Source organism: Hippopotamus amphibius, chromosome 10 (genome assembly GCF_030028045.1).
Source record: "Hippopotamus amphibius kiboko isolate mHipAmp2 chromosome 10, mHipAmp2.hap2, whole genome shotgun sequence".
Taxonomy (NCBI): Eukaryota; Metazoa; Chordata; class Mammalia; order Artiodactyla; family Hippopotamidae; genus Hippopotamus; species Hippopotamus amphibius.
The window spans coordinates 12,632,805-12,658,235 of NC_080195.1; the positions used below are offsets into that span (position 1 = coordinate 12,632,805).

General features: G+C 44.7%; 1 protein-coding gene across 6 annotated transcripts in view; it reads right to left on the minus strand.

Annotated features, from left to right (window-relative positions):
• IRF2 (interferon regulatory factor 2) overlaps positions 1-25,431 on the minus strand; it is a 149,514-nt gene that overhangs the window by 90,413 nt on the left and 33,670 nt on the right. For all 6 annotated transcript variants that reach the window (XM_057697009.1, XM_057697010.1, XM_057697011.1 and 3 more), the window contains 4 exons: positions 16,928-17,023; positions 8,758-8,857; positions 7,660-7,836; positions 7,296-7,342 (listed from right to left, as the gene is read on the minus strand). In XM_057697009.1, the coding sequence (XP_057552992.1) occupies positions 7,296-7,342; positions 7,660-7,836; positions 8,758-8,857; positions 16,928-17,023 (420 nt within the window). The remainder of the gene's footprint in view (positions 1-7,295; positions 7,343-7,659; positions 7,837-8,757; positions 8,858-16,927; positions 17,024-25,431) is intronic.

The window sequence follows — 25,431 nt, forward strand, 5'->3', positions numbered from 1 at the left end:
GAGACCGCCCTTTCTGGGAAGAAACTCCTTTGCTTGTGACTTGAGTCACCATTTTTTTCTTCTCTTCCTTTAGAGCCAAACTCCTGACCATGCACCGCCTCCCCACTATTCTGTGTCTCGGCGAAGCCTGCAGCCCGGCTGCCACTCCACTTGTGGAATCAAACTCCCAGCTCCTGGGCGGGGGGGGGGGGGGGGGGGGGGGGGGGGGCGGGCGCCGTGAGACAGCCTGGCTTTGGAGTCACATGGGCTTGGAGTCCAAGTCTGCCTCTAGTTATAGGACTTCAGCCTCTTTAGTAGTCTCTTAGGGTGCTGTGGACAGCTGTAAACTGAGGATGATAACAGGACCCGTGTCATAGGGATGATGGGAAGATTAAATGAAATAAATATGCACCTGGCACCTATTATTAAATAAACACTCTCTATTACCTGAAGTCACCAATAAAACTCTACTCTCCCAAAACCAGTGACCTTTCTGCAAGTCTCCTTCCTTCAACCCCCCACTCTGACATCCAACAGGAAGGCCTGTACTCTCCCTTCTTGACAACAAAATCTATCTGCTTCTCCACCTTTCTGATGGCATCCTTCTCCCTGGTTTCCTCAATGGCCTCCTTCCCACCTCCCCCTCCCCAATCATGCCCCACATGTCATCTTCCTCCCCTTCCGCCTCTTCAATTCCCTCAAAGGAACCAAGAACACTTTAAGGAATTATGGAAAGAACTGCTCGTTTCCATGGGTTTCTTTTGTTGTCAAGTTATCTTCCACTCATTCTGTCTCTAGGTTTCTTACAAAGGTAATGAGGCAGTCAGACTTGCATATATTTGAAAACCTAAATTATTCTGATTTCTCAATTGGAGACTTCAAAGTGTTTCACATGATCTACAGCTTAATTAGTGGCAAGTGATACTTCTATCACGTTACACTTGAGAAAACTATGACTCAGAGACAAAATTAGTTCTCCCAGATCACACTACTTTTACTCTGAGGAGATATAGAAACTGAACTCAGCCTTTCGTCAGGCAACATGGTCCAATTCCAGTAGTTTCTGTCTTAATAAACCCTTGGATCCTGTACTAATTCCAATGGAGACTGAGACAGAACTATTGCCAACTTTGCTTTACTCCCCAGATCCCTACCTTGCCTCTGGCCCTCCTTCTATAACGGAGCAGAATCCTCGACCAATGGAGACTGAGTCGGACCACTTTGAACACTGTTCTACCTCCTCCCATCCCCACTTCCAAAACAACCTGCTGATTTCCAAGTCTTCAGTGCAAACCTTCTCACAGGTTCTGGAAGGACACTACAGCTGACTGCATAGTGAAATTCAGCCAGCGCCTCCCTGAACGGTCTCCATCCAGGGAGCAGAAAAACTACACTCAGCTGAAATTCTGGAAATGATGAAAATAGGAAGATCTAAACCTAAACTACAGATTTTTATTTTTAAAGCAAGGAACCCACATTAAGAACACAGGTGAACACTTGTCTATGGAACAGGTGTACAGAGATCCTGCAAGTCATGAACTGCCTTCGTCCACAGCATTTCCTCGTCCGCTGGGATGCCCACTCCTGCCCTGTCTGCTGCCTGGCTATACCATAACCTGGCCTGGTGAATCCGGAACCAGCCTCCTGTTTCTGTTCCTTTTTTACTTTATATATAGGCTCTCCTATTAAAAATCACTTGGCCCCAAAGAAAACCAAAAAAGACTTTGCTTGGGTTCAGACCTCTCCATGATACATTAACTCTGCCAAATATTTATGCCCAAGAGTAATTTTTCTCATTATAGAATCCAAGGTTTGTTCTACAGTTTAAGGGATTTTAAGCAAAAGCAAACCAGCGCTAGAGAGAGTTCAGGGGCAGGACAGCCATCCTCAGACCTCTAGAATGACATTCCTTGGGTTGGTCTCAAAGCCATGCTTGCTGGAGGGGCTTGGGGGTGGGCGTGAGTCAGAGGACAACCAAGGCCACTCAGCCCTCTGCTCCAAGCTCATTCTGTCTCATCCTTGTGCCACAGCCCTTGTCTAGATGTCCCCTCCTTTCAGGCCAAATATAATGGCCATGAGACCATTTTTCATCCCCAACCAACCCCCCCACCTCCAGAAATGCCCTAATTCATCTGTGCAAAGCCGGTGTCCTCAAAGCCAAATTTAAGGGCATCTATAAGTCTCTCTACTAACAAAAATCTCAGGCTGACAGCTGGGCTTCAGGAAAGTCAAAGTCGCCTAGGGAACTACACACTCTACACCTCGGAGGCCCCAAGGCCAGTAAGAACAGGAGCACTACTGCGACAGGCTGAAGCCCCCTGCCTAGCCCTAGGAACACCTTCCTCCGTTGGAACTAGACCATCTTCATTCTCTTCCTCCCTACCCCCACTGCAACTTCCCCTCAGACTTCTTTCCTTGGCTGGCTTTTCTCCTGATCTTCTCCTTGGGTCTCCATGTTCATCTTGTGTAGCTTCCCTTTTGAGGAAGGCATCTATTCCCACAGGCTCCAATATCGTTCTTGAGCAAACAACCATATACCTGGGCTCCAACCCTTACCCAAGCTCTGCACCTGTTAGATCCAACTTTCCACCCAGCGTCTGCTTTAGAGGGCCCTCTGCCCTTTCTACCCCAGCGCGTCCACAGTTAAACCCACCCTCTTCTACACAAAACACGCTCCACTCCCAACATCCCCTCCATGAGGCTTGAAAATTCAGGGCCGCCTCTTGGATCCACGCCTGGCTTTCTCCTCCGCACCTTCTTCCAGAGAAATGTCTCTCCTCCACCATCTCCATCCACACGTTCCACCGCAGTCTCTCTCCCTCCACTGCTTCCCATCCCGGTGAGACAGACCTCCCTTAAACGTCAATTCCACCACGCTCCAAAGCCTCCCCAAGGAGTTCATCTGTGCCTTATTTCACAAGAGCATCCACAGAGGTCATCCAGCCGAGCAGTTTGCAGACTGTGCTCTGAGCAGACCCCTCAAGACCCCTCCTCCAGGAGAGGAGGGAGGCACCAGAGCAGGCAGGGCAAGCCCCCTCGGCTTCTCCCTCCAGGGCAGCTCTGATTTCATCTGTTGAAAGTTCAAGTGCGTTGCTGGCCTATGTTTTCATTCCATTAAGGTTTGAAAACTGAAGACCCCTTGCAAGCCATGAAAAGATCACTCCAGTATCAGCCCTGACAGGTGGTCGTTCAGCCTGTCTTTGGACAGCGACAGGGAGCATACCGTTTTGTAATCCAGCTCAAGTCACTGTTGGAGTCAAGGGCTCTATGAGAAAGTTCTGCCGAGCCAATACCTGCTTTTCTGTAACTTCCACCCAGAGGCCTGCACTCAGAACTAATACAGACCAGGCCTACTCTTTACCAAGTGACATTAGGGATTGTCCTTGATTATGCTTTTCACCATAACAGCAATGCTTTGATCTGGAAGCACTTCACAGTTTCCAAACTCCATCAATCCTCTGAGGCAGAAAGTATTAATCCCTAACCTTCCCTACCTACACGACTTTGTTTCCCCATGTTCCCTCACTCAGGCTCCTGTTCTAATGAAGCCGGTGTCCGGACTCATCCAGTGCAGACCAACAGCAACTCTGATCTCCAGGCCTTCACGTACGATGCTCCTGGTGCCAGGGAACATCCACCAATTTACTAGATCATCCCCTCAAGGCCTGGCTGAGACCCCTGCTTCCGAGAGGCTGAGAGGCACTGAGGGCAGTGAAAGAGCACAGGTTCTGGAGCTGGACTAACCTAGATTCAAAGCCCAACTCCATAAACCACAGCAGCTTGGGAAAATCACTCAACTGTCTTTGTGCCTCCATTTCCGCACGTGCAAAAGGGAGACAACCTGCCCGTCACAGGAAGAACTAAATGAGATGATAATTAGAGCTGAGAATTGGTAGGGGCTCCAAAATATTAGCTACCACCTCTCTGTTTTATCCACTCCCATCCTTACTGACCTTGGCCTTGTGACATGTTCTGAAACACAAATTTGCTCCGATGACATACCATGTGGTACTGCTCACTACTGTGTTTCTTACTCTCATTTCCTTAGACACAGCCAGTTCCTCCACACCAGCAGGGCTTCGTTCAAGTAAAAGATGGCTCACTGGGTACCCATCATACACTCCCAAAGAGAACACCAGGGGCTATCGAGGTAGCATTTCTGCACATATTACGCGGTCAATGGGCCTTGGGTCTCCCAGTTTCAGGCAAGGTATTTTTTAGGGAGAAAACAAAGAGCATGGAGATAAATTGCCTGAATAGCCCAAGAAATATTCCGACAGTGGGCCCGCATGCTCTAAAGGCCCTTTGCTAGTTAAAACTTCAACTTGATCAACTATAGTGCAATCAAAAAAGTTAATTTAAAAAAGATCAGGATTTATTTGGGTATCTTAAAAAAAAATTCAACTTGAATTGAAGGAAGATTGGGAAGAGTTTGTTTTAACAGCAAATTTTCATACCTAGTTACTACATACAAGACAAAGTTTCTCTGCGGAAGAAACCTACCTAAATCTATGCAGCTGCATATGCACACAGAACAGAAAACTCCGAGCGTAGGTGTTTGACAAACAGTAGAAAGTAATGTATGAATAGTTCAGTAAGGATAGGGTCCTTTATACAATTCCAGACAACCTGGAGAATTACCTTTGAACCACTCTACAGAAACATTAATACTATGCAGTCCTGAGCCACAGACCTTGGGGAACCCACTAGCCTTATCCACGTTCCAAGGCTTCATTGTAGAACAGACACAAGCAGGTTTAAATACAAAAGTTAGGCTGAACTTACTTCCGATGAATCACCTGCCTGCTGCTAAAGGAACAACGTCTCTCTGAGGGACACACTTCCGGTCCTAACCGACATCACAGCAGGATTTCTCACTGTACTCTCGGCTGGGAGGGCACTTAACCCACCTGGCTGCGCCTAAGAGGAAATCTCTCACCTGCTTCCCTGCATCAGTGTGGGGCCTGGCCACGTGGAAGACGCTTCCAAGGGTGATGTGACACTGCAGATGCCCTTTACTTAGGAGAACACCACGTGTCATCAATTCTAAGGTGCACATTCCTCACATTTCCACACCCCTGAGGCAAGAAGTGCCTTCTAATCAACTGTGTCATGATTTCACTGCAAGCAGTTTTTCTTGAGAACAGATACAGAAAATAATGGTGCATCTTACAATCACTGGCATCTGATACTCAATGAAGTCTGGTAGATAAGTTCCAGCAAAGTTGGTTGAAAAGTGAACATCTGTTACTCCATTTTTATTTCTCCATTAACTGATTATGAAATTAAACCTGCATTCTAAACCCCCCACTCCCTCCCCATATATTATATTTATTTACGCATCTATTTAGTCAACAAATATCCACCTATTCGGTGATCAAGTATGTATTATCTGTTCTGTACCAGGCACTGAGCTAGATGCTGTGAAAACAGCAGTAAATATGACATAGCTGTACTTAAGACTATAGCAGATTTTTCAAAATCACACATTTGTGGAAGTTACACTTTTCTGACTAAACAACAATAATTAGAATGCAGGCCCTAAAAAAATCCAAACTGTAGGAGGCTTGATACAATAAATGACAAGCTTTTTTCATTGCAAGAAAAAAACAAATTTTTTAAAGAAATCTAGGGGAAACCCACAGATTAAAAAAAACTTGAGATATATATATATATATATATATATATATATATCCAAAAATCACAACATGTGGACCTTGAATGGATCTTGATTCACGTAAACAGACTGTATAAAAATTATGACACTTATGAGACAAATTGGAAATTTGAACACTGACTGGATATTTCATGTTATTGAGGAACTATTGTTAATTTTTTCAGATGCAATGATACTGTGTTATTTTAAAAGAGTGCCTATCTTTTAAAGATATATACTGAAGTAATCATAAAAGAAATGATAAGATGTCTGGAATCTGCTTTAAAATATTGGGCTGAACCATATGAAATTGTTTTTTAAGTCAAAAATGGTTGACTCTCTGCGGTTTCACATTGCATGTAGGGAAGTGGACAGAGGTACTGATGTTGAAATCAGATCCATGGAGTACATTTGACTCACCTGCCTCCTTCCTGTGTGTATAAAATTTTTCCATAATAAAAAGTTAAAACAAAATGAGGCCTATACTGTGCTATATTTAAAATAAGTCACCAACTAAAAATATTGGAAGTGGAAACTGGAGGTCTCAATGCTAAAACACTCTAGCTAAAATATTTATTTTCCATTGTAGAAGTAAATCTGTCTGAAACTCTAACAATTTACCTAAGTTTTCCCTCTAACTACCTTCACAAGTCAAACTAAAGTACATTTTTTTGTATTTTTTCCAACTATTTTGACTAAATGGCTTGCTTTTAAACATTGTGCTGTCTGGACAATTTGTTTTTTTCTTCAAGAGCTATTCTAGAGTAGAAATCAGAATACTTGGCATCTCTTTTCAGTTCAGTTCTAAACAACCGTGTGAACTTGGCCACATGTCCCACTGCCCTTGGGTCCATGTCACTCAACTCTCTTGAGCCTCTGTTTCTTCACCTGCAGACGGGGCACAGTGAAACAGACAATCTTCTCTCTGATGGTCCAACGCTCTAGACTGTAGTGTCTGTTCTTTGCTTAGCAACGGAAGCTCATCCTCAATTTTGCATGGGATATTTGGAGATTCTCTGGCTACTGAATAAGGGCTACTCAACCTACACACAAAGACCCTCACACTGCAGGGGATTTCAGACTGCACCACCTACTGAAAAGCTCTCTCACACACACACATAAGCCCCTAAGGAAAACTTCTGGAAGTTATGAAAGTTGGTTCTATTGTGCAGCATAAAAAAAACTATTGAGAGCCACACGAATAGAGGGCTTGAACAGACCTCTGTGTCCCCAAACAAATACAGGTAATACATTTTAATATAAGTATATACTATTTAATATATTTTAAAATATCTTTAATGGCCTGAAAATATACTTAATATTATCAGATAGTAGCTGGTTGCTGCAGCTTAGCTGGAACTAAGTGACCAGCTGGCAACAGTTGCGGGGACCAGATGGAGGCTTGAGACTAGGAAGCTCAGCATGGATTTGTAAGTTCATTCATAAATTGCTCAGGGAAATGGGATGAAGCTCGGGATGTGTGGACTTGAGTCTACAAGGGGGTACGTGCCAGAGAGGAGACAGTTAAAGCACATAAAACATGATAGCAAAAGAAGCAAGATTAAATACTGCACAGAGATCACATCACTTGTTTTCATGAGACAGAATATGAATTACTGGTACGATCACAACTTTGGCCTCCTGTCTGAACAAAGATTACCTTGATATGTTTCACTCTGTCTTCTTTTTCTGTCTTTGGTTTCTTTCCTGTGGCAACAAAAACAGTTGTGGATTAATTCGTGAAGAACAGAGACATTTGCCTTCAGTTAAATTCTTTCTGAAACTCTCAACGAGTTTATCACTTTAATCTGTACATGGCTAAGATCCCAAATGTTTTTCTTTTACTTCCTTTAGGGGCCCTGAGAGTCATTTTTCCCAGCCGGGTAAGGGCAGAAGTATCATTCACAACGGGAACAAGGGCTGTATCCTTGTTGTGACTACAGATGTGGAAATAAAGAAGTCACAAAGGCACAACAAGGTATATTCAGCAGTCATCATTGTAACTGGTAAATATCTTTATCTACCTTTCTTAGAAGGCCGTTCAGATAAGGGCAACATCCGGTAGACTCTGAAGGCATTGTTTCCTTTCTTTATGCTTTTATCCTTGACCTCTTCAATGTCAGGCAAAGAGTTCATGGCACATCGGAAATTCGCCTTCCATGTTTTTGGGTCAGGTTTATCTACTCCTGGTTGATGCTTTCCTAACAAAACAATTGAAAGAATTAAAGTTAAGAAAAAGAGGGGGGAAATTATTTCTAGAGCAAAAATTTCTGGAAACAAGACTGCCGGCAGGTAGTACAGAAAACCCTTTTAATTCCAGGCCACACCTACGGTGAGCAAACGCCCTGGTTTATTCGGGGCTGAGAAGGTTCTTGGGATGCAGGAATTTTTGTTTTAAAACCCCACAATTCCAGGCAAACTGGGACAAGCTGGTCACCCTGGCTCTACAAGACAGCTTGAGAGAAAATTATAACGGTAGAAGAATGGAGAATCATGGTAGGGTAAAGAGAAAGCTAGGAGGCCGACAAGCACAGGTAACTAACTGGAAGGTCTCTTTTTCACCTGACTCTCAAAGATTAAGTAAAAGTCCATTCTTGTAAATAGTTCCCTAGTTCAATTTTGTTATAAATACATGTAATCTTGACTACCTGTGGGGGAGAGAAATTCAACCCAAGTCCACAGCTCCAAAACAAATAGTTCTATATTCCCCTGGTACACAGCTGTGGAACTTCATCAGAAAACCACATTTACAGGAAATTTAAGGACTAAGTTTTCTGTGGAATGGGTGCAGCATCACTTCTGAACAATGAAATCTGTACCCCACGTGCTCTGGATGTGCCTGGGGACAAGTCCCAGGTTTATCAGAGCTATTTTCATGAAGTCATAAGCCAGGAGATTTTATATATGTAGTAAAAAAATAAAAATAAACAGTAGCTAACAGTCTACTGTATAAGTGAAATTTGCCAAGAGAGTAGAACTTAAACATTCTCACCAAAAAAAAAGGTACATTTTAAATATCTTGCAATTTAATCAGTCAGTTACACCTTAATTTTAATAAAGGCATGAAAACAACCACAGAAAAGCAACAGCGCCGGCCTCTATAAACGATGTGGGGTTCATACCTGTATGTATGGCCCAGTTCCTAAAGAGTGGTGCATCTTTTTCCACATCCCACCCGTGTCTAGCTGCATGCATCCAGGGGATCTGAAAAATCTTCTTTTCCTGAAAGAAAAAAGAGTAAATAAGAACCGCAACCATGGGTTTCAGGCCACCACTGCAGAGGGCTCTAGCTAGTTCTAGCTAGTAAGATTCCCCACTAAGTATTACTGGGTTTGTTGAGTATCTACTGTAAACCAAACCTACTTCCCCACTGGGCCCCAAACCTTGACAGTCTACCAGGTGGGACTGAGAGGCAGGTGGAGTCTGGTAAGATAGAAATAAATTCCAAGGTCAACAGTGATGATTTGGGACCTGTACCTGTGCCTCCTTTCCTTTATAGGACCACAGGTAACTGACCACTTACTGAAACTTCTAATGCTTAGTCTTATGATTTACTTCCATCACTTGGTAAAGAGGAACTCCAGCTGCCTTAGGAAAATTAAAAATTGGGCAACTCTTCAAATTAACATTCATTTTGCTGCTAAAGGGAAGTCGGGTATCTGAGGCCATTGTCACAGAGACTACATTTCTCAATCTGCTCATGCAGCCAACAGAAATAAAAGATTTTGTTCTGATCCCCATATGTCTACTACTCTGCACGAAACAGCAACAAATACAAACAAAGATGTACCAATTATGTGAAGATGATACTCCTTTTCTGGAGAAAAGTCCCTCACTACAGTTCTTATAGCACACCCTCTCCATCTCTCTTATGTCCCAAAAGGTAACTCAAAACCACTTAAATCAATCCTGGCAAACATACGATTAGAAACTAGTGCTTTGGAAACAAAGTCACACTCATAGTAAAAACGACTTATGTGTAACCTGGTTCACTTTCATGTTCACATGGTCTCAGTTTTGGTTTTTGCAACACCCTAACAAGCTGCGTATGTGCTATTATTTCCACTTTACAGTTGAGGAAACTGAGGAACAGAATTAAATTATCTAGCCAAGGAACTTACCATAAATAGTGTCTAAACTGGAAACCGAGGTCGTGTAATCCCGTATTCAATCACTTACTCACAGCACCCACTGTCCCCCAGGGTTTAGATTCGATTTCCTGTCCTACAACAGATCTGTTGACTTGGATTCCATGGAGATTAAAGCCCAGGAAAACTGTATTTTTTTTGAAGCTCTCAAGGTAGGTCTGATCACTTCTAGGTTTGGGGATCTCTGCACAATATGCTAGAGCTGGAAAGAAAATGTCAGCAGGGATTTTCCACCACGCTGGTCTCACACAATGAAAGATACAAGCGGTCCCCACTGACCCAAAAGGGACTTGGCACCTCCCCACAGAACCAACTGCAAAGCCTGAACTAAAAATATGCCAGAACATTTGAGGGTTCCCCAGAACTGTTAAAAGGGAAAATTCTATGTATTTAAAATGTAGTCAACAAAGAAGAACTGAAAGCGAGAGATTTTTCATAAATCCCTCCTTGTTCATGCTGTATCATCCACAGAGAGAGGGCAGGGTTTCAGGCTGGCCAGTTTCAAAACGGCAGTGACCAGAAGAGGACTGAGCGAAACTTTATTTTTTACTGTAGATGAAAATCAAAGAGCAAAATTACTTAATGCAGTTTTTGACACTCACATGAAAATGAAAGACATGAAAATGAATTCATCTCAGTGAAAGAATTTTTTCTGAAGTACACAACCAGAATTCTAAAGGTTTATGCTTAAAGATATAGACCCTTAAAGAATCTGCTGTTGTACTTTTTTCTAGGTCAAAGGAAATCGGGGGTGACACAATCTGAAATCTATCTCTTAAGACACAAAGTTGATTCTGATAAGTACATCTTTTCAAGCATTTGCGTGTTTGCAGGTACACACACACACACATACCCCAAACCTAGCCTCCCAGAAACCATGCCCAAATCATGAAACCACAAAAGGGATGACTGAACCTAACAATTATCCACCATGGATCCTCCTGAAATGGGCAAAAACCTCAATAGACACTTTTCCAAAGAAGATAAACTGCCAACGAGCACGTGAAAAGATGCTCAACATTACTAATCATTAGGCAAATGCAAATCAAAACAGCAATGAGATACGAGTTCATACCCACTAGGATGGCTAGAATTAAAAAAAAAAACAAAAAAACAGAAAATAATAAATGTTGCCGAGGATATGGAGAAACTGGAACACACATTGCTGGTGGGGATGTAAAATGCTGCAGCCACTCTGGAAACTAGCTTGGTTGTTCCTCAAAAATTAAACACAAATTACCACAGGATCCAGTAATTTCACTCAAAGAACTACAACCAGCTGTCCACGCAAATATTTATACATAAATGTTCATAGCAGCACTACTCACCATAGTCAAAGGGCAGAAACAATGCAAATGTCCATTACAATAGATGGAATAGATAAAGAAAGTGTTATATATACATAAAATGCAATATTATTCAGCCACAAAAAGGAACACAGTTTGACATGTGCTACAACAGCGATGAACCCTGAAAACACTGTGCTAAGGGAAAGACGCCTTCCACCAAAGGCCACGTGTTGAATGAGTCCATTTATATGAAATATCCAGAAAAGACAAATCCAAAGAGACAGAGAACAGATCAGTGGTTGCCATGAATTAGGGAAAGAAGAAATGGGGAGTGACTGCTTCATGGTACAGTGTTTCCTTCCGGGGTGATGAAAAAGTCCTAGAATAGGACGGTGGTGATGGCTACACAATATTGTGAATGTACTAAATGCTACTGAATTGCACATTTTTGAATGGTAAATTAAAAAAAAAAACTACATGTAACTTTAAGCTAGTTTTTCATATTGCAGGAAAAAAGGAAACTACTAATAAATGTATCACGCATATCTTTTTTTTTTTTAACACTATGTTGAAAGATAAAGAAGGCAAAACTCATTTTAAAACTGAAAGAGATCCTGACCAGTAAACATTCTGGTTCTATGGGACAGGGAGGGCGTTGCTCTGTGTCTGTGTAGACTCTGTGACATAAGGATGCCCCATGAAGGTCCCAAGCGCCCGGTCCCCACACGTGGTGGCTGCACGCACTGTGCACACAAGGACTGAATGCAGCAGCAAAGTCCACTCATGTTTAGATACGTAGAGACCTTTGCCCACCGCAGGCAGGAGAGATAAGCCCTGCTGGAGTTGAGAAAAACATCCGAGAGAATCTTGAGCAACACGCAGAGCAAGCACATCTCGGCCTCAAGTGGAAACTAGTCCTCTTATCTCCCTGTGCCTCTTTACTCCCCCAATATTTAGAAGATGTTCCAATGTCATTTGCTATTTTTGTTTTGACTTCTTACTTTGTTCCGAGATGGCCTGATATTTACACAAGCGCAAGCCTGCTTTCAAAGTGCAGAGCAGGAGAAGGTTGGGAGCTACCTAATGATCTCCCAGCCTCGGGCAGGGGCCTCGGCGCCGGGTCCACACAGATCTCCGGTGGGAAATAAGAATGTCAATAACCAGGGTGGGGGTCAGTCGGAGTGACAAGAAGATGGTGAACCTGGATGTGGCCGCCTCCTTCCTTCCTCAAGAAACGGCCCAGGGAAACCACAAGCAAGCATGAGGACACATCCAGATCTGACCTGGTCTCTTCAACAAGCCAGTGGAGAGACAGAAAAACGGGAGAGGGTACTGCTCACAGTAAGGAGCCAAACACAACCTGTGGGCGTTCTTTGGATTCTGATTGAACAAATCAATCGTAAAAAGATATCTGGGCAAGGCAGAAATCGAGACACAGATGTAGGGAACAAACCTATGGACACCAAGTGGGGCAAGTGGGAACTATTGGGGGGGAATGAACTGGGAGACTGGGATTGCCACATATACATCACTAATAAGAAAAAAAATACCAAATTGTACACTCTAAATATATGCAGTTTAATGTATGTTAACTGTATCACAATAAAAGTTCTTAAAAAAAAAGATATCTGGGGAATACTCAAGGCATTCTGAATATGAACACAGAGGTAATGACATTTTAAATGATTAATTTACGATTAACTTATGATTATCTAATTGGTAGTGGTATTGTGAGTCTATAAGAGAATGTTCTTGGGTCTTTTTAAAAAAACTTTATTGGAGTATAGTTGCTCTACAATGTTGTGTTAGTTTCTACTGTACAGCAAAGTGAATCAGTTATACGTATATATACATCCCTCCTTTTTTTGGATTTCCTTCCCATTTAGGTCACCACAGAGCATGGAGTAGAGTTCCCTGTGCTATACAGTAGGTTCTCATTAGTTATCTATTTTATACATGGTATCAATAATGTATATATGTCAATCCCAATCTCCCAATTCATCGCACTTCTCCTCTTCCCCCTTGGTGTCCATATGTTTGATCTCTATGTCTGTGTCTCTATTTCTGCTTTGCAAATAAGGTCATCTTATAGATGTACAGTGTCAAGGAGCTGCTTTATGACTCACACTACAGACTTTTTTTAAATGTTAATAATTATTCAAACTAGATATGAGTTTTCAATCCAGATGGGAATTTGCTGTACTATTCTTTCTATGTATATTTGCAAATACTCATAATAAAAAGCAATTGGCCCAACCCATGACCCCAGTCAGGAGCTAGTTATAATGCTGCTTTGCCAAACTTCCTCGCTGCTCCTCCAGAGGAACCCAGAGGACCTGCTCCATCACCCCCACCCCCTCATGTACTGAAAATAGAAGATGGAAACAAATTTAAGGCACTATTTCACCACCCATTTGTCTCTTATGAGAAGGCACTGGGGTTGACAGAGTCCCCACCTGAGGGAGACATGACAGCTGCCAACCCAGTGTTGTTAAGTCTTAACTGAGCAAACACAGAGTCACCTACGTTTCTCCCCTCCAAGTGCCCATCATTCATCCATTCGTTCTCAGCACGATGTTACCTCCTGAGTGCCGGGCACGAGGCTGGCACCAAGCTCGCAGCGGCAGCAATCTAGGCGGCCCTACGCCCGCCCTGGGGGACGGCCAGCCTGGAGCGCCTCACCATGAGGACCCACACTCAGAACACAGCTAAGGCACAAGTCAAGGACAACGCCCTGCAGACAGCAGGGTTTCCAGGAGTCACAACAGGCTTCAGTGGGAGAAGAGAATGCGGGACGGCCTCAAACCACTCAAAACACAAGCAGGGCTTCTCAGGCTTATGAATGGGCAGGAAATAACAGCAGGGTCTGAGTGAAATATTTATGCGGACGGAGGAATGCCAACAAGCCTAAGTTAGCAGAAGCCTATAAATAGATGCCCTGGGGAGGTGTGGGTGTGAAGAGGAAATGCCCCAAGGCCACCCGAGGTCTACAGTGACAGGGACGGCTCTGTCTGCCTTGGGCCCTCAAGCAGCCCACGAGCTCCTGTGACAGCGCCGCCCAGGAAGGCCCTACAGGCTGCAGCCACCGCACACTCTCCTTCCTCCAGCCGGGCCCGGGCCCGTGCCCAGGCCCGCAGAGGACAAGGTGGTGGGGGTCTCCTGTCCCTCTGTACCAGTGCAGGAAACTCATGAGCCGAGAGCCAGGTGAGTGAGGTCCAGCAGGATGCGCCGCCTGAGACGGGCCACGTGTTCCGTGGTACCAAGAGGAATCTGTTCACTTTCCGGTCTTCTATCCGAAAAGTACAGACACAGCAGCTGGAGGGAAAAGGTGTCACAGTGGAGAGTCCTGGTGAGGAAAGAACCCTGAGAGGGTGTGTAAGCTTCCTAGGGCCTTCGTAACACACTGCCACCCACTGGGCAGCTTACCACCACAGAAACGGCTCTATCACAGCTCTGGAGGCCAGCGATCCGAAATCAGGAGGTCAGCAGGGCTGCGTTCCCTTCAGAGGCTCCAAGGAGCACCCTCCCTTGCCTCTTCTGGCTTCTGGTTCCCGGTGTTCTTGGCTTGTGGCTGCATCACTCCAGTCTCTGCCTCCCTCTCCATGCAGCCTCCTCCTCTGTGGGTGTGTCTCCTCTTCTGTATCTTGTGAGGACCCTTGTCATTGGATTGGCCCAGCGGGATAATCCCGGATGATCTCATCTGGAGATCCTTCAGTTAATTACACCTGCCAAGACTCTTTTTTCCAAATAAGTTCACATCCACAATTCCTGGGGGTCAGGGTGTGGACGTAGTTTTTGAGGGGGGCCACTGTTGAACCTACTACAGAGAACAATGAACTGCAGCACATCAAGTACCCACCTGGCGCAGGAGACACCGTGACACTGTAAGAGTACCACTGCGTCAAACCAGCCAAAATGGGTGGGAGGGTTTTAAAAAACAAGAAGCAAAAACAAACTTACTTCTCTTTGGAGATCGCAACATCTGCTTTAATTTGACACCCTAAATCAATACAGGCAAACTTGTTCTTTGAAATGTAATCATACTAAACCTACAAGCCTTGGTTTCCTTGTCTGCAAAATGGAAAAAATAACAGCATCTACCCACCTGCCGTGCCTGACACTTCATAAATATTGGCTGTTGTTTTTTTAAAGGTCTATTTTATTATTATTATTTTTTTTTTTGACTGCATTGGGTCTTTTTTGCTGCGCACGGGCTTTTTCTAGTTCTGTCGAGTAGGGGCTACTCTTTGTTTCAGTGTGTGGGCTTCTCACTGTGGTGGCTTCTCTTGTTGCAGAGCACGGGCTCTATCTAGGCATGCGGGCTTCAGTAGTTGCGGCACGTGGGCACAGTAGTTGTGGCACACAGGCTTACCTGCTCCAAGGCATGTGGGATCTTCCTGGCCCAGGGATCGAACCCACATCCCCTGCATTGGCAGGTGGATTCTTAACCACTGCACCACCAGGGAAGGCCCCTAAATGTTAGTTTCATTACAATCACTATGACTGCCCTTATCCTTGTTCTTGGGGACCCTATGTTGCTTCAACTCCCCTTGACTATCATTCCCCCTTTCCTTACACCTCCACGTGTGCCCCTGCTAACCCAGCAGGACAAGGGGCAACCTGATTTCTTGTTTGTTTCTTTGGAAGAGGCGAATTACAAAGCCCCTCCAGGATACAAACCTAAAACACTACAGACATCGCAAGCCTAGAAAAATACAGTTTGCCATTAGACCTTAAAATACATGACAGGTCCCATAAAGTGAGCATATGCTTTACTTAAAGTATTTCTGTTTACTTCTACCCCATCTTGCTTCAGAAGGGGCTCAAATACACTCAAATACAATACACCATTACATTTAAAATAAGTGAAAAAAATAGGTAAATGAGGGGGAAAGAACAACAAAAAATAAGCACTGAGATATCTGAAGAGATAAAATGAAGCAAGGAGTGATATTAATAAAAAATTATGCTGCAATACTTTGTACACTTGTTAGGAGCAGCCACAATCTGGCTCTAAGCTCTCCAGCACGTGATGCAAGGTAAAGGCTGATCTGCTAAATTATTCATCGTGTCCTTAAGATTAAAAACACTGGGGCAGGTAGAAGAGGAGAAAGAGATTTTTCTCAGAAGAAGTGCAATATTCCTGGTAGTGGGAGAGCAAGCTCTCTCTTGGGCCATCTTAAAGAAAGCATGATGTACTCGTTGCCTTTCTAGATGATAACTAAATGTTTTCAGGTGTTCTTTATTTTTACATCCAATGTCTTCCTGATTCACTCCCTAAGCGGCAGGATCAACTAAACTGAGTTTTCAGGCTGATAAAAGGAAGTACTTATGTATATATATATGGGAGGGGGATTGTAAATGATAGAACACTGCTTTTTGAGGACAGGTAGGCACACGAACAGGATTTCATGATAAAAGTAAAATCATTTTTTAAGACAAAAACAGAAGTTTTCTTTGCAGAGAGAATACCGAAAAGAAAATCAATATGGCCCATTCCCAACAGAAAGCCCTAGAGCTTCCACGTCCTCTAATCCTAGAAAACCAGGAGAAGCAAGAAAAGCATTTAGCGAAGGAAAAGGGTAAGAATCACTGAACAGAAATACAGCAAGAAGCTTCCCATCAACCATCATTTACGAGACCAGAGCCTTAACTCGGGGTCGAGGCTACAGTCTGAGGTGATCCTAAGTCTTCTTTATATGATAATCTGATATATTCTGGATCATTTTTGCTGGGTTGTTTTTTGTAAATAATAAGCCTAATATTTTGAACACAAAGAACGACCTTACTTGCGGCGAGCCACGTGCACCTGCTTTTATCCGGGATCTCGCGTGCGCATACGCATGCACGCTTACCTTGTTAAGCCACTTTAGCCCCGGTATCGTGTTGGAGTTGATCTGTTCCTCCAGCCACGGGCGCATGCGCATCCTCTCCACCGGCATGGTGCGCTCCTGCAGAAGAGAAACACAGCGTCAGGCATTTCTGCTACTCACGGTCGTGTCTGCACCGTGACGTCTGATACCCCTGCCTGACCCTCTTCTAGTCTCCTCTTCCTCAAAACCGCACAGCTCATGTGTCCGCGGGGGCTGGGGGGTCTCTGCCCTAGAGCTCACTCGCCAGCGGCCGGCTCGGTGGGGCGGTGGCGCGGGCCACCCCTGCTCTCGGCGGAGAGGGTCCCATGGCACAGAAACTCAGCCAGGCAGGGGGCCCGGACAACGAAGGCTAGGTCTTCCCCCCTCCCCACCCGGCTGTGTTTACAGCAGATACCTTCAGTGCATCCGGCACTCAGAGGACCAGCGTCTGGCAAATACCTTTGGGTATTATTCTCCCAAGAGCCAAGGGTAGACAGAGTAACCAACTCATTCCTTTGGGGTACCTGGGTGTATAGACATGCTTCGAAGCCCCAACATGGGCACTTTCAAGCTCTTAAGGAATCAATTCACCTGGCTCCTGGGTCTTTCACCAACTAGCCAGCCCCTCCCGATGTGGTCTGTCTCCCTGCAGAGCACACCGGCCTCTTGCTCCGGATTCAGCACCGCTTTCATGTGAAAGCATCTCTTACTCGGAGTGTTCCCTCAAGGATCTTTCCTCACTGCCGCCCGCCCCCTCTGACCTGGGGTCACCTTTCCTCTAGCAGCCCACATAACGCCTCTCTCCCCTCCTTCCAGATACATTTCTAGACAGTCTTTCCCTTGTCCACCTAAATACACCCACAGCAGAGTCACGAACACAGTGCTGCCTATCACTCATCTTCAGCCTGTTTACATGGAAGTTTAAATTCGATGCAGGATTCCAAAGCAGGGACAATGGGGACCAAGCCTCCATTCCACATGACTTCATGGACAGTGGGACGTGATCCTCTTTTCACCCCTTGGCTGCCTCGTTTTTCCTTTAATAATTTTCTCCTCCAAAAACAAGCTCTGAATATTCTGTTCAGATGACTTCGGGCTGAGATGATCAAAGTCTCAGTAACCCACTCTTCCAGCTCGCAAAGGCCTTCCTATCTCCTCTACGCCCTGCCCGCAGCTTGCACCAGAGCACAAGCATCACTAGTGAGACACCTGGGGCCCCACCCTCTGCCTGTAGGGCCTAATTCAATTCTAGATCTAAATTCTAGCCCCTGCCTTTCCCCCTTGGACCTCTCCCCGACCTCTGACCCACTCACCGCCTGCTCCTGGCTCTCTGCTCCTCTTTCCCGGCTGCCCCAACCCCTAGCCCTCCTCCAAGACCCAGCCTCTGCCCTCCTCCTCCACAAGGCCTCCCCACACACTCCACCGGAAGGAATCCCGCCTCCTCCACGCCCCACAATACCCATGGATCTTGTACTGCTCGTTTGAAAATCAAACACTGCTTTAGGGCAGCTATTCCAATGTTGTCTTTATTCTCATCTAACTCTTATCTTAAATGTAAACTTTTCAGCTGTGCCCACCCTGTCTTCCTAACCAAAGTGTAAATTCACTGGGAGTAGGAACTCCCCCTCTTCTAGGTCTTTGGATAATTCTACAAAGCCTGATTGTGGCTGTCCCCACCCGGGGACGTGCAATGCAAGGACCAGGCCAGTTCTGGAGATCACTCAAGGTGGTGGGATCACCACTGCAGCCTGGCCCCATCCACTCATCTGGTGGCTTCGGGAGTGATGGGAACCTCAGAGACAATCCAAAAGGACACGAGACGGCCACAGGGAGCCCCCCCCACAGCTGCTCTGAGTGGGTCTCAAGTTGTTCCCCTCACTCACTCCTTCACGCACCCACTCCAAGATCATATATCGAGAGTGATGTTCCAGGAACAGAAAGAGAGACGGCGGCCCCTGCCATCTAGGGACTTCCCGTCTATCGGGAGACAGGGGAGAAGCAATTCCCACAGCCCTTGGAGTGTCCTGGGTCCAGGATGATAAGGAGTTAGGAGAGTTCTGGGAGCATCAGGAAAATCTGACCACGTTAGATCCGCTGGGTGACTGAGTGCCACGAGGGCTCTACCCAGCCAACCAGGTCGGGCCCTCCTTCTCAAGAAGATCTCAAGACACAGAGAGGGGGCAGCTAAGTCCTGGGCAGTAAAGAGTGTAAAGGAGGAGCAGAAGGAGGAGTAGATACATAGTGACAAGCTCTTCTGAGGGGACAAGATGACAAGCAGAGCTGCTGTGGCTCAGGACCCCGCAGCCCCGCCTAAGCTCAGCAACGCGGAAACGCAAGAGGGGTGTGTCAGTGGCCCTGCTTCCAACCCATCATTACAATCACTTATTTCTTCCCCTATTTTTTTTTTCACAAACAACCCACTTGGAAACAGTGGTCACCTGAAATAGTTCAAAAAGCTTCCTGTCTTTAAAACTAAAGCCTATGTAGGGACATACAGTCAATCTTCATTATCCAAGGATTCCATATTTGCAAATGTACCTACTCACTATATATAGATTTATAACGCCCAAATCAATCCTCAGGGTATTTTCCTGGCCCTTCACCGACATGCACAGGGAGGTGAAAAACTTGAGTCATCCGATGCACACGTTCCCAACTAAGGTCAAACAGGTAACTTCTGCCTTCTTATTTCAGTTCTCACACTTTAAAGACACATCCTTTTCACAGTCTATCTAGTGCAACATTTTTCACATTTTCCTGCTGTTTGTTGGTGATTTTGCCGTTTAAAATGGCCCCAGGAGTGGTCTGTCTGAAGCACTGTCTAGCATTCCAAGCTGTGATGTGCCTTATGGAGAAAATACGTGTGTGAGATAAACTTCCTTCAGGCATGAGTTAGTTTGTTGGCTTTGAGTTCATTACTGAATCTACAATACGTATTAAATATGGAGTCTTCAAACAGAAACACATAGAACAAGATTATGTATCAATGGGTTGATGAAAATGTGGTGACCAAAGGCTCACAGGAACCTGATGTCTTTAGAAGAAGAGGGAAATGTGGACACAGACACACACAGACAGAATGTCATGCGCAGACACAGACACGGAGGCCGACGGCCAGGTGGAGACAGAGGCAGAGACCAGAGTGATGCAGCCACAAGCCAAGGACTGCCTGGAGCCACCAGAAGCTGGGAGAGGCAAGGAACGATCCTCCCCTAGAGGCTTGAGAGTGAGAACAGCCCTACAAACACTTCAGTTTGGTGCTTCCAGCTTCCAGAACTGTGAGAAAATACGTTTCTGTTGTTTGGAGTCACACAGTTTTCAGTACTCTGCTATGACCACCCTAGGAAACCAATACAGAAGGTAAGATACTCTGAATCAGGAGACAGGGCCCCTACTCCGTCTACAGGAAAAGAAGGTGAGGAGGGTAGACAGTGCAAAGGTCCTGGGGAAGGAGGACCAGCTGCAGAAGGCAACCAGCAACAGGGATGATGCCAGAGACAGGCTGACCCTGCAGGCCTGGGAAACCACGCTGAGGGTTCTGGTCATCCCAAGACTGAAGAGAAAACTGGAGATTTATACCAATGAACGATATGATTGGTGGTGTTAACAGTAAAGATAGGAGCTAACTGCAAAACCCAGACCAGCACTTCACCAGCATTAACGCACATACAAATCCCAAATCAGCATGTCTAGGTTAGCCCTGGGATTCTCGTTTTCTAACCAGCTCCTAGATCCTTGGACCGTACTCTGAGGAGCAAGGCTCTAGACTCACCTGGCTCTTCTGTGACTCGCTACAAAGTCTGGTCACCCTGGCAGACAGGCCTCCTCCACTAGTCTCAGCGTGTCAGGTTCTGCTGCATCATCTACCTGTCGGTCCAGCCCCTATTTACATCCTGTATCTTTCTCACAAGGATGCAGCTCAGCCAAACCTCAACGTTTATCGCTCACCTAGCCAAACACTACAGAAATCACACGTGTAAAAACTGTTCTAAATCTTTAATCAGGACTGTCATTAATTACAAGCAGATTTTTAGGAAAAGCAAGTATAGCAAGTATCTGATCAGAGTAGGGAAAACTGTATGATCAAGGGCTTCACTTATTTCAGGTTCTGTGGTGTTTTTTCAATAGCTAGGATATCCCCAATGACACACAATGAAAGCTAACCCTTTTCCATGGAGATACTTCCTCTTTCTTACTTGATTTTATAACCCCCCCCCCCCCACACACACACACACTGAACAGGTAATGAATTACCAGTGGTCTTGCCACACGACCCAGAATAAAAAGGCTGCCATTTGACATAGATGTCTCACGACTATCAGAGATTGTGTATGTGTCCTTCTGTGAAAGAAAGGAAAAGTGGAATTCTACGTGGAGCCTAGCACCAGAAACGCATGCCTACATGACATGTGTTTTCTAGCTTCTATCAGTGAAATTCAAGATGATAGATTGGTCTTCCTTCTTCAATGCAAGTTTCCCAAGGGCAGCAACACACAGGCCACATGAAACTTGAACAGGGTTGAAGAAAGCATGGAACTCAGTAAAGACAAACAGAAGACAAACACCAGAAGTTGGGACGCCTGTGTTCCAGTCTTGGCTGTGTTGTTACCACTGTGTGCCCCTGGGCCAGTCATTCAATCTCTCTGGTGGGTACTCGGATCATCTAGAAAAAGGCTAGGCTTCACAAAGATAATTTCTGAGGTGATCTATGATTCTAGGAATCCATAAACATGAAGACTCATAATCTGATGTATGTTTTTCGTAAGCTTCATTTCTTGTACACTATGCTGTCTTTAAAACTGAAATGCTTAAATTTTAAGGTTCCATAAACCTAAAATGTGAAGCATCCACCCTCAAGCCTGACTTTCGAAAATCAGTTATCCTTCCCTCTTTGAGATTTAGGGTTGGGATCATCTCAACACCGCGGCATCGGCTACAACGCAATTCAGTACGTGGCAAGTATTTAGAAAATTACTGGCACCGGGGCTGCTGCATGAAGGCACAGAAGCTGTTCACTGTGATTCACGGGACATAAACCACATTCCCCGTGAAGCTGATAATGCTGACTATGGTCCTGATTAGTGCCATTGACAGTGATCTTGAATTCTAACCTAAGTAACTGAGGTTTGGATCTTGGAATAGTGACAGCAATGGCTACTACTTACTGAGCACTTACTATATGCCAGGCATGAAAACCACAGTTTTCTGTGAGTTTCTCAGTTCTCTTTCCACCCTAGGAGGTAGGGACTTAATTACCCCATACTTCAGATGAGGGGACAGGTTGGGGAACTGCCCAAAGGCAACCTGCTGGTCAGTAGGGGAGCCCAGACTCTCTTTCAGGTCTGTCTGCAATGCCCAGGCTCAGAAACCAGAACGTCTGTCTTCCTCTCACTTCAGAAAGCATTCAGTTACGATGGTCCTTTAACTGTTGTGCTTAATGGAGATTTTCCCAACCTCTCTCTGTTTTGCATACCACTGACATATTAATCATACCATTTAAATCATGTTAGTGTTCTGTACTACAGACTTCTAAACATCCCTGCTGGGTTTTAGAGAATAAAATCCTTGCCTGAGAGGGTGGCGCTTCCAGTAATGGCACAGTTAGTAATTCAGACCTAATTCCCCTGGTGAATAACTAAGAAACCTGAACAAACTGTGTTTTTAAAAAATATGTTTAGAAACATCAGAGCACGAAAAGGTAGTAAAGAATTAGAAGGGCAAGATCTGGGAGAAGAAGGAAACCCAGCAAGTTTCCTTGATGTTAGGGGCAACTCTTCCCCTAGCCTAGGGGCATCTGCTGAATCCAGAAGAGGAGGCTGCAGGGCACTGAAGCTGAGCCGCTGACACATGCAGTGACTAAGGGGATAAGCACTGAAGATAAGGACCCAGCTAGGAAAAGGGAGTCCTGGAAACGTCCCCCCTTCCAAACACGCAAGCTTTGTAAGGCATAAAACTGAATGGAAATAGACTAATCTCAAAGACTAAGGCCCAGCTTTGATTAATCTCAATCCTTGACCAAACTAAAGTGATCTGGAACTACCAGAAGTTAATTTAAATCGTATCTTGAGGAAAGATAACATTATCCTAAGATTCATATTCCCTCTGCTGTTTTTCAGAGACAATGGCCAGCATTCAATAAGTACAGCTAGGAATATGCGGATAAAAGACAATAAAGTAGAAAACCAAGGGAAGTAATGAACAACAGAAACGGACCAACAGGGATACATACACAGATTTTCTACAAATATAATGAATATACAGATACCAAATGTTTCCAGACATAAGTCTTTAAAACAACTATGCCTAGGGACTTCCCTGGTGGTGCAGTGGTTAAGAATCCGCCAGCCAATGCAGGGGACACGGGTTCGAGCCCTGGTCCGGGAAGATCCTACATGCCATGGAGCAACTAAGCCCATGAGCCACAACTACTGAGCCCACAAGACATAACTATTGAAGCCCACACGCCTAGAGCCTATGCTTTGCAACAACAGAAGCCACCACAATGAGAAGCCTGCGCACCACAATGAAGACTAGCCCTTACTCGCCACAACTAGAGAAAGCCCACGTGCTGCAATGAAGACCCAACACAGCCAAAAAAAATAATAAAGTTCTTTAAACACACACACACACACACCCCTATGCCTAATACATTCAAAATAAAAGATAAGATGGAAAATTTTTTCAGAGAACTGGGACAAAAGAGTGGAACATGTAATAACAGACCTAAAGTCCATATAATCCATAGACTGTATTTTAGACCTAAAAAGGTCTAAACATGGGTAGTTGGAAGTTCCACAAAGAGAAAGCATGAGGCAGAAGCCATCTTTACAGAGACAGGGATCAATGACCATTTAACCACAGATTTAATACTCATTACAGACCCCAAAATAACTATAAATAAAACCACACCTAGGCATACTGTAGTACATTTGATGAAAACCAAAAATATGGAGAAAGAGCTTAAAAACATCCAGAGGAATAATAGGCTCATGACCTTCAAAAACCAAAGGACACAAAACCCAGATGCCCTGCAGTGACTACTCAACAGAAACAATGGAAAACAGACAATGGAAAGATGCCTTTAAAGCACCCAAAGAAAAGAACTCCTATTTTAAAATGTTATATACAGTGAAAATTCCCTTCTGGAATGAAGAGGAAATACAAGCATCTTCACTCAGAGGAAGATGTAGAGAATTTCTCCCGGAAGCCCCACAGTGCATCAGTTCCCAGGTACAGCGTCACAGGAGAGGTCACAACCAGGCAAGGGGGAAAGCAAGAGGATGGGCGCTAATAAGCACAGGGCTTAACTTTGAGGCTGTGTCACAGACGCCAGTCACAGCTGTGCTCAGTGCCATCTCTTCTGCAGCTGCATCATTTGTTTTAAATATGCCTGTGCGAGCTCCTGTCACTTAATAGTTTTCCCCACAGAGCCATGTGCCACCCCTCTTATCAACCTACATAAATGTTATCCTCCCAACAAAAGCCAGCTCAAGTCTATTATCATCCATTAAACCTTCTCTCACAAATCTAACCACTGGACCCTCTCCTCCTAGGGATGTGCTGTCTGCAGTATGCAGTTATCCAGTGTACCAGCAAATATTTATTAAACACAAATTATTACAAGGAGCTGTGCTAAATAAGTGCTGTGGAGGATTCGAAGACGTGTAAGACATGATCACTACCCTCAAGGAATTAATAAATTAACTGGGGGCATGAGACATAAATCATATAAAGCTAACTAATAATACTATAATTGTAATAATAAAAGACTGCAAGAGACCAAAAGGCAGTATATGATTAATTACCAACTAGGTGAGCTCATTCATAAATCATTATTAGATGGGTTCATAAGCAAAAGTTTTATGGTAAAGGAAGAGCTTATAGGGTAGGGAGGAATCACTTAGGCAGAAAGAAGGCTGCAAGTCAAGTCAGGCACGGTAAAGGCTGGTATTAATGGCTGAAGCAGAACTGAGGAAGGTGTATTTGCTGATGTGGGCAGAGCAACTGACTCACGTACCAACGTGGGGGAAGCTTCCTAAGAGCCAGCCAGCGTGTGAGGAGCACAGACTGGATATATCATCACTAACCCTCACAACAGCCCTAGTCTGTTAAATATTATTATCCCCATTTTAGAGATAAGGAAAAGTATAGCTTGAAAAGGTAACTTTAAAAAAAGGAAAAAATGTGTCCAAGTCACACAGCCCGCAGATGGGGACCCAAGATTTGAGCCCAGGTCTTTCTGGAGGGTCTCAAATGCTCAGCCAGACACTCAGCTTGTTTATAGGGGCCACTAAAAAGTTCTGAGTGGCCGCGTTTCATCATGAACCAAGCAGGACTCTACACAGGAGCATGTGAAGCCAAGGAAGCCAGAAGCTAGAGCCACTGGTGGCAATGAGAACACAGAGAAAAAGAAAAACACACACACACGTGGCAATACATTTGGAGGAATATAACAGCAATTTTTAGTGGTAATTTTTCCTGGATATACAGTAATCCTTCCCAAAATG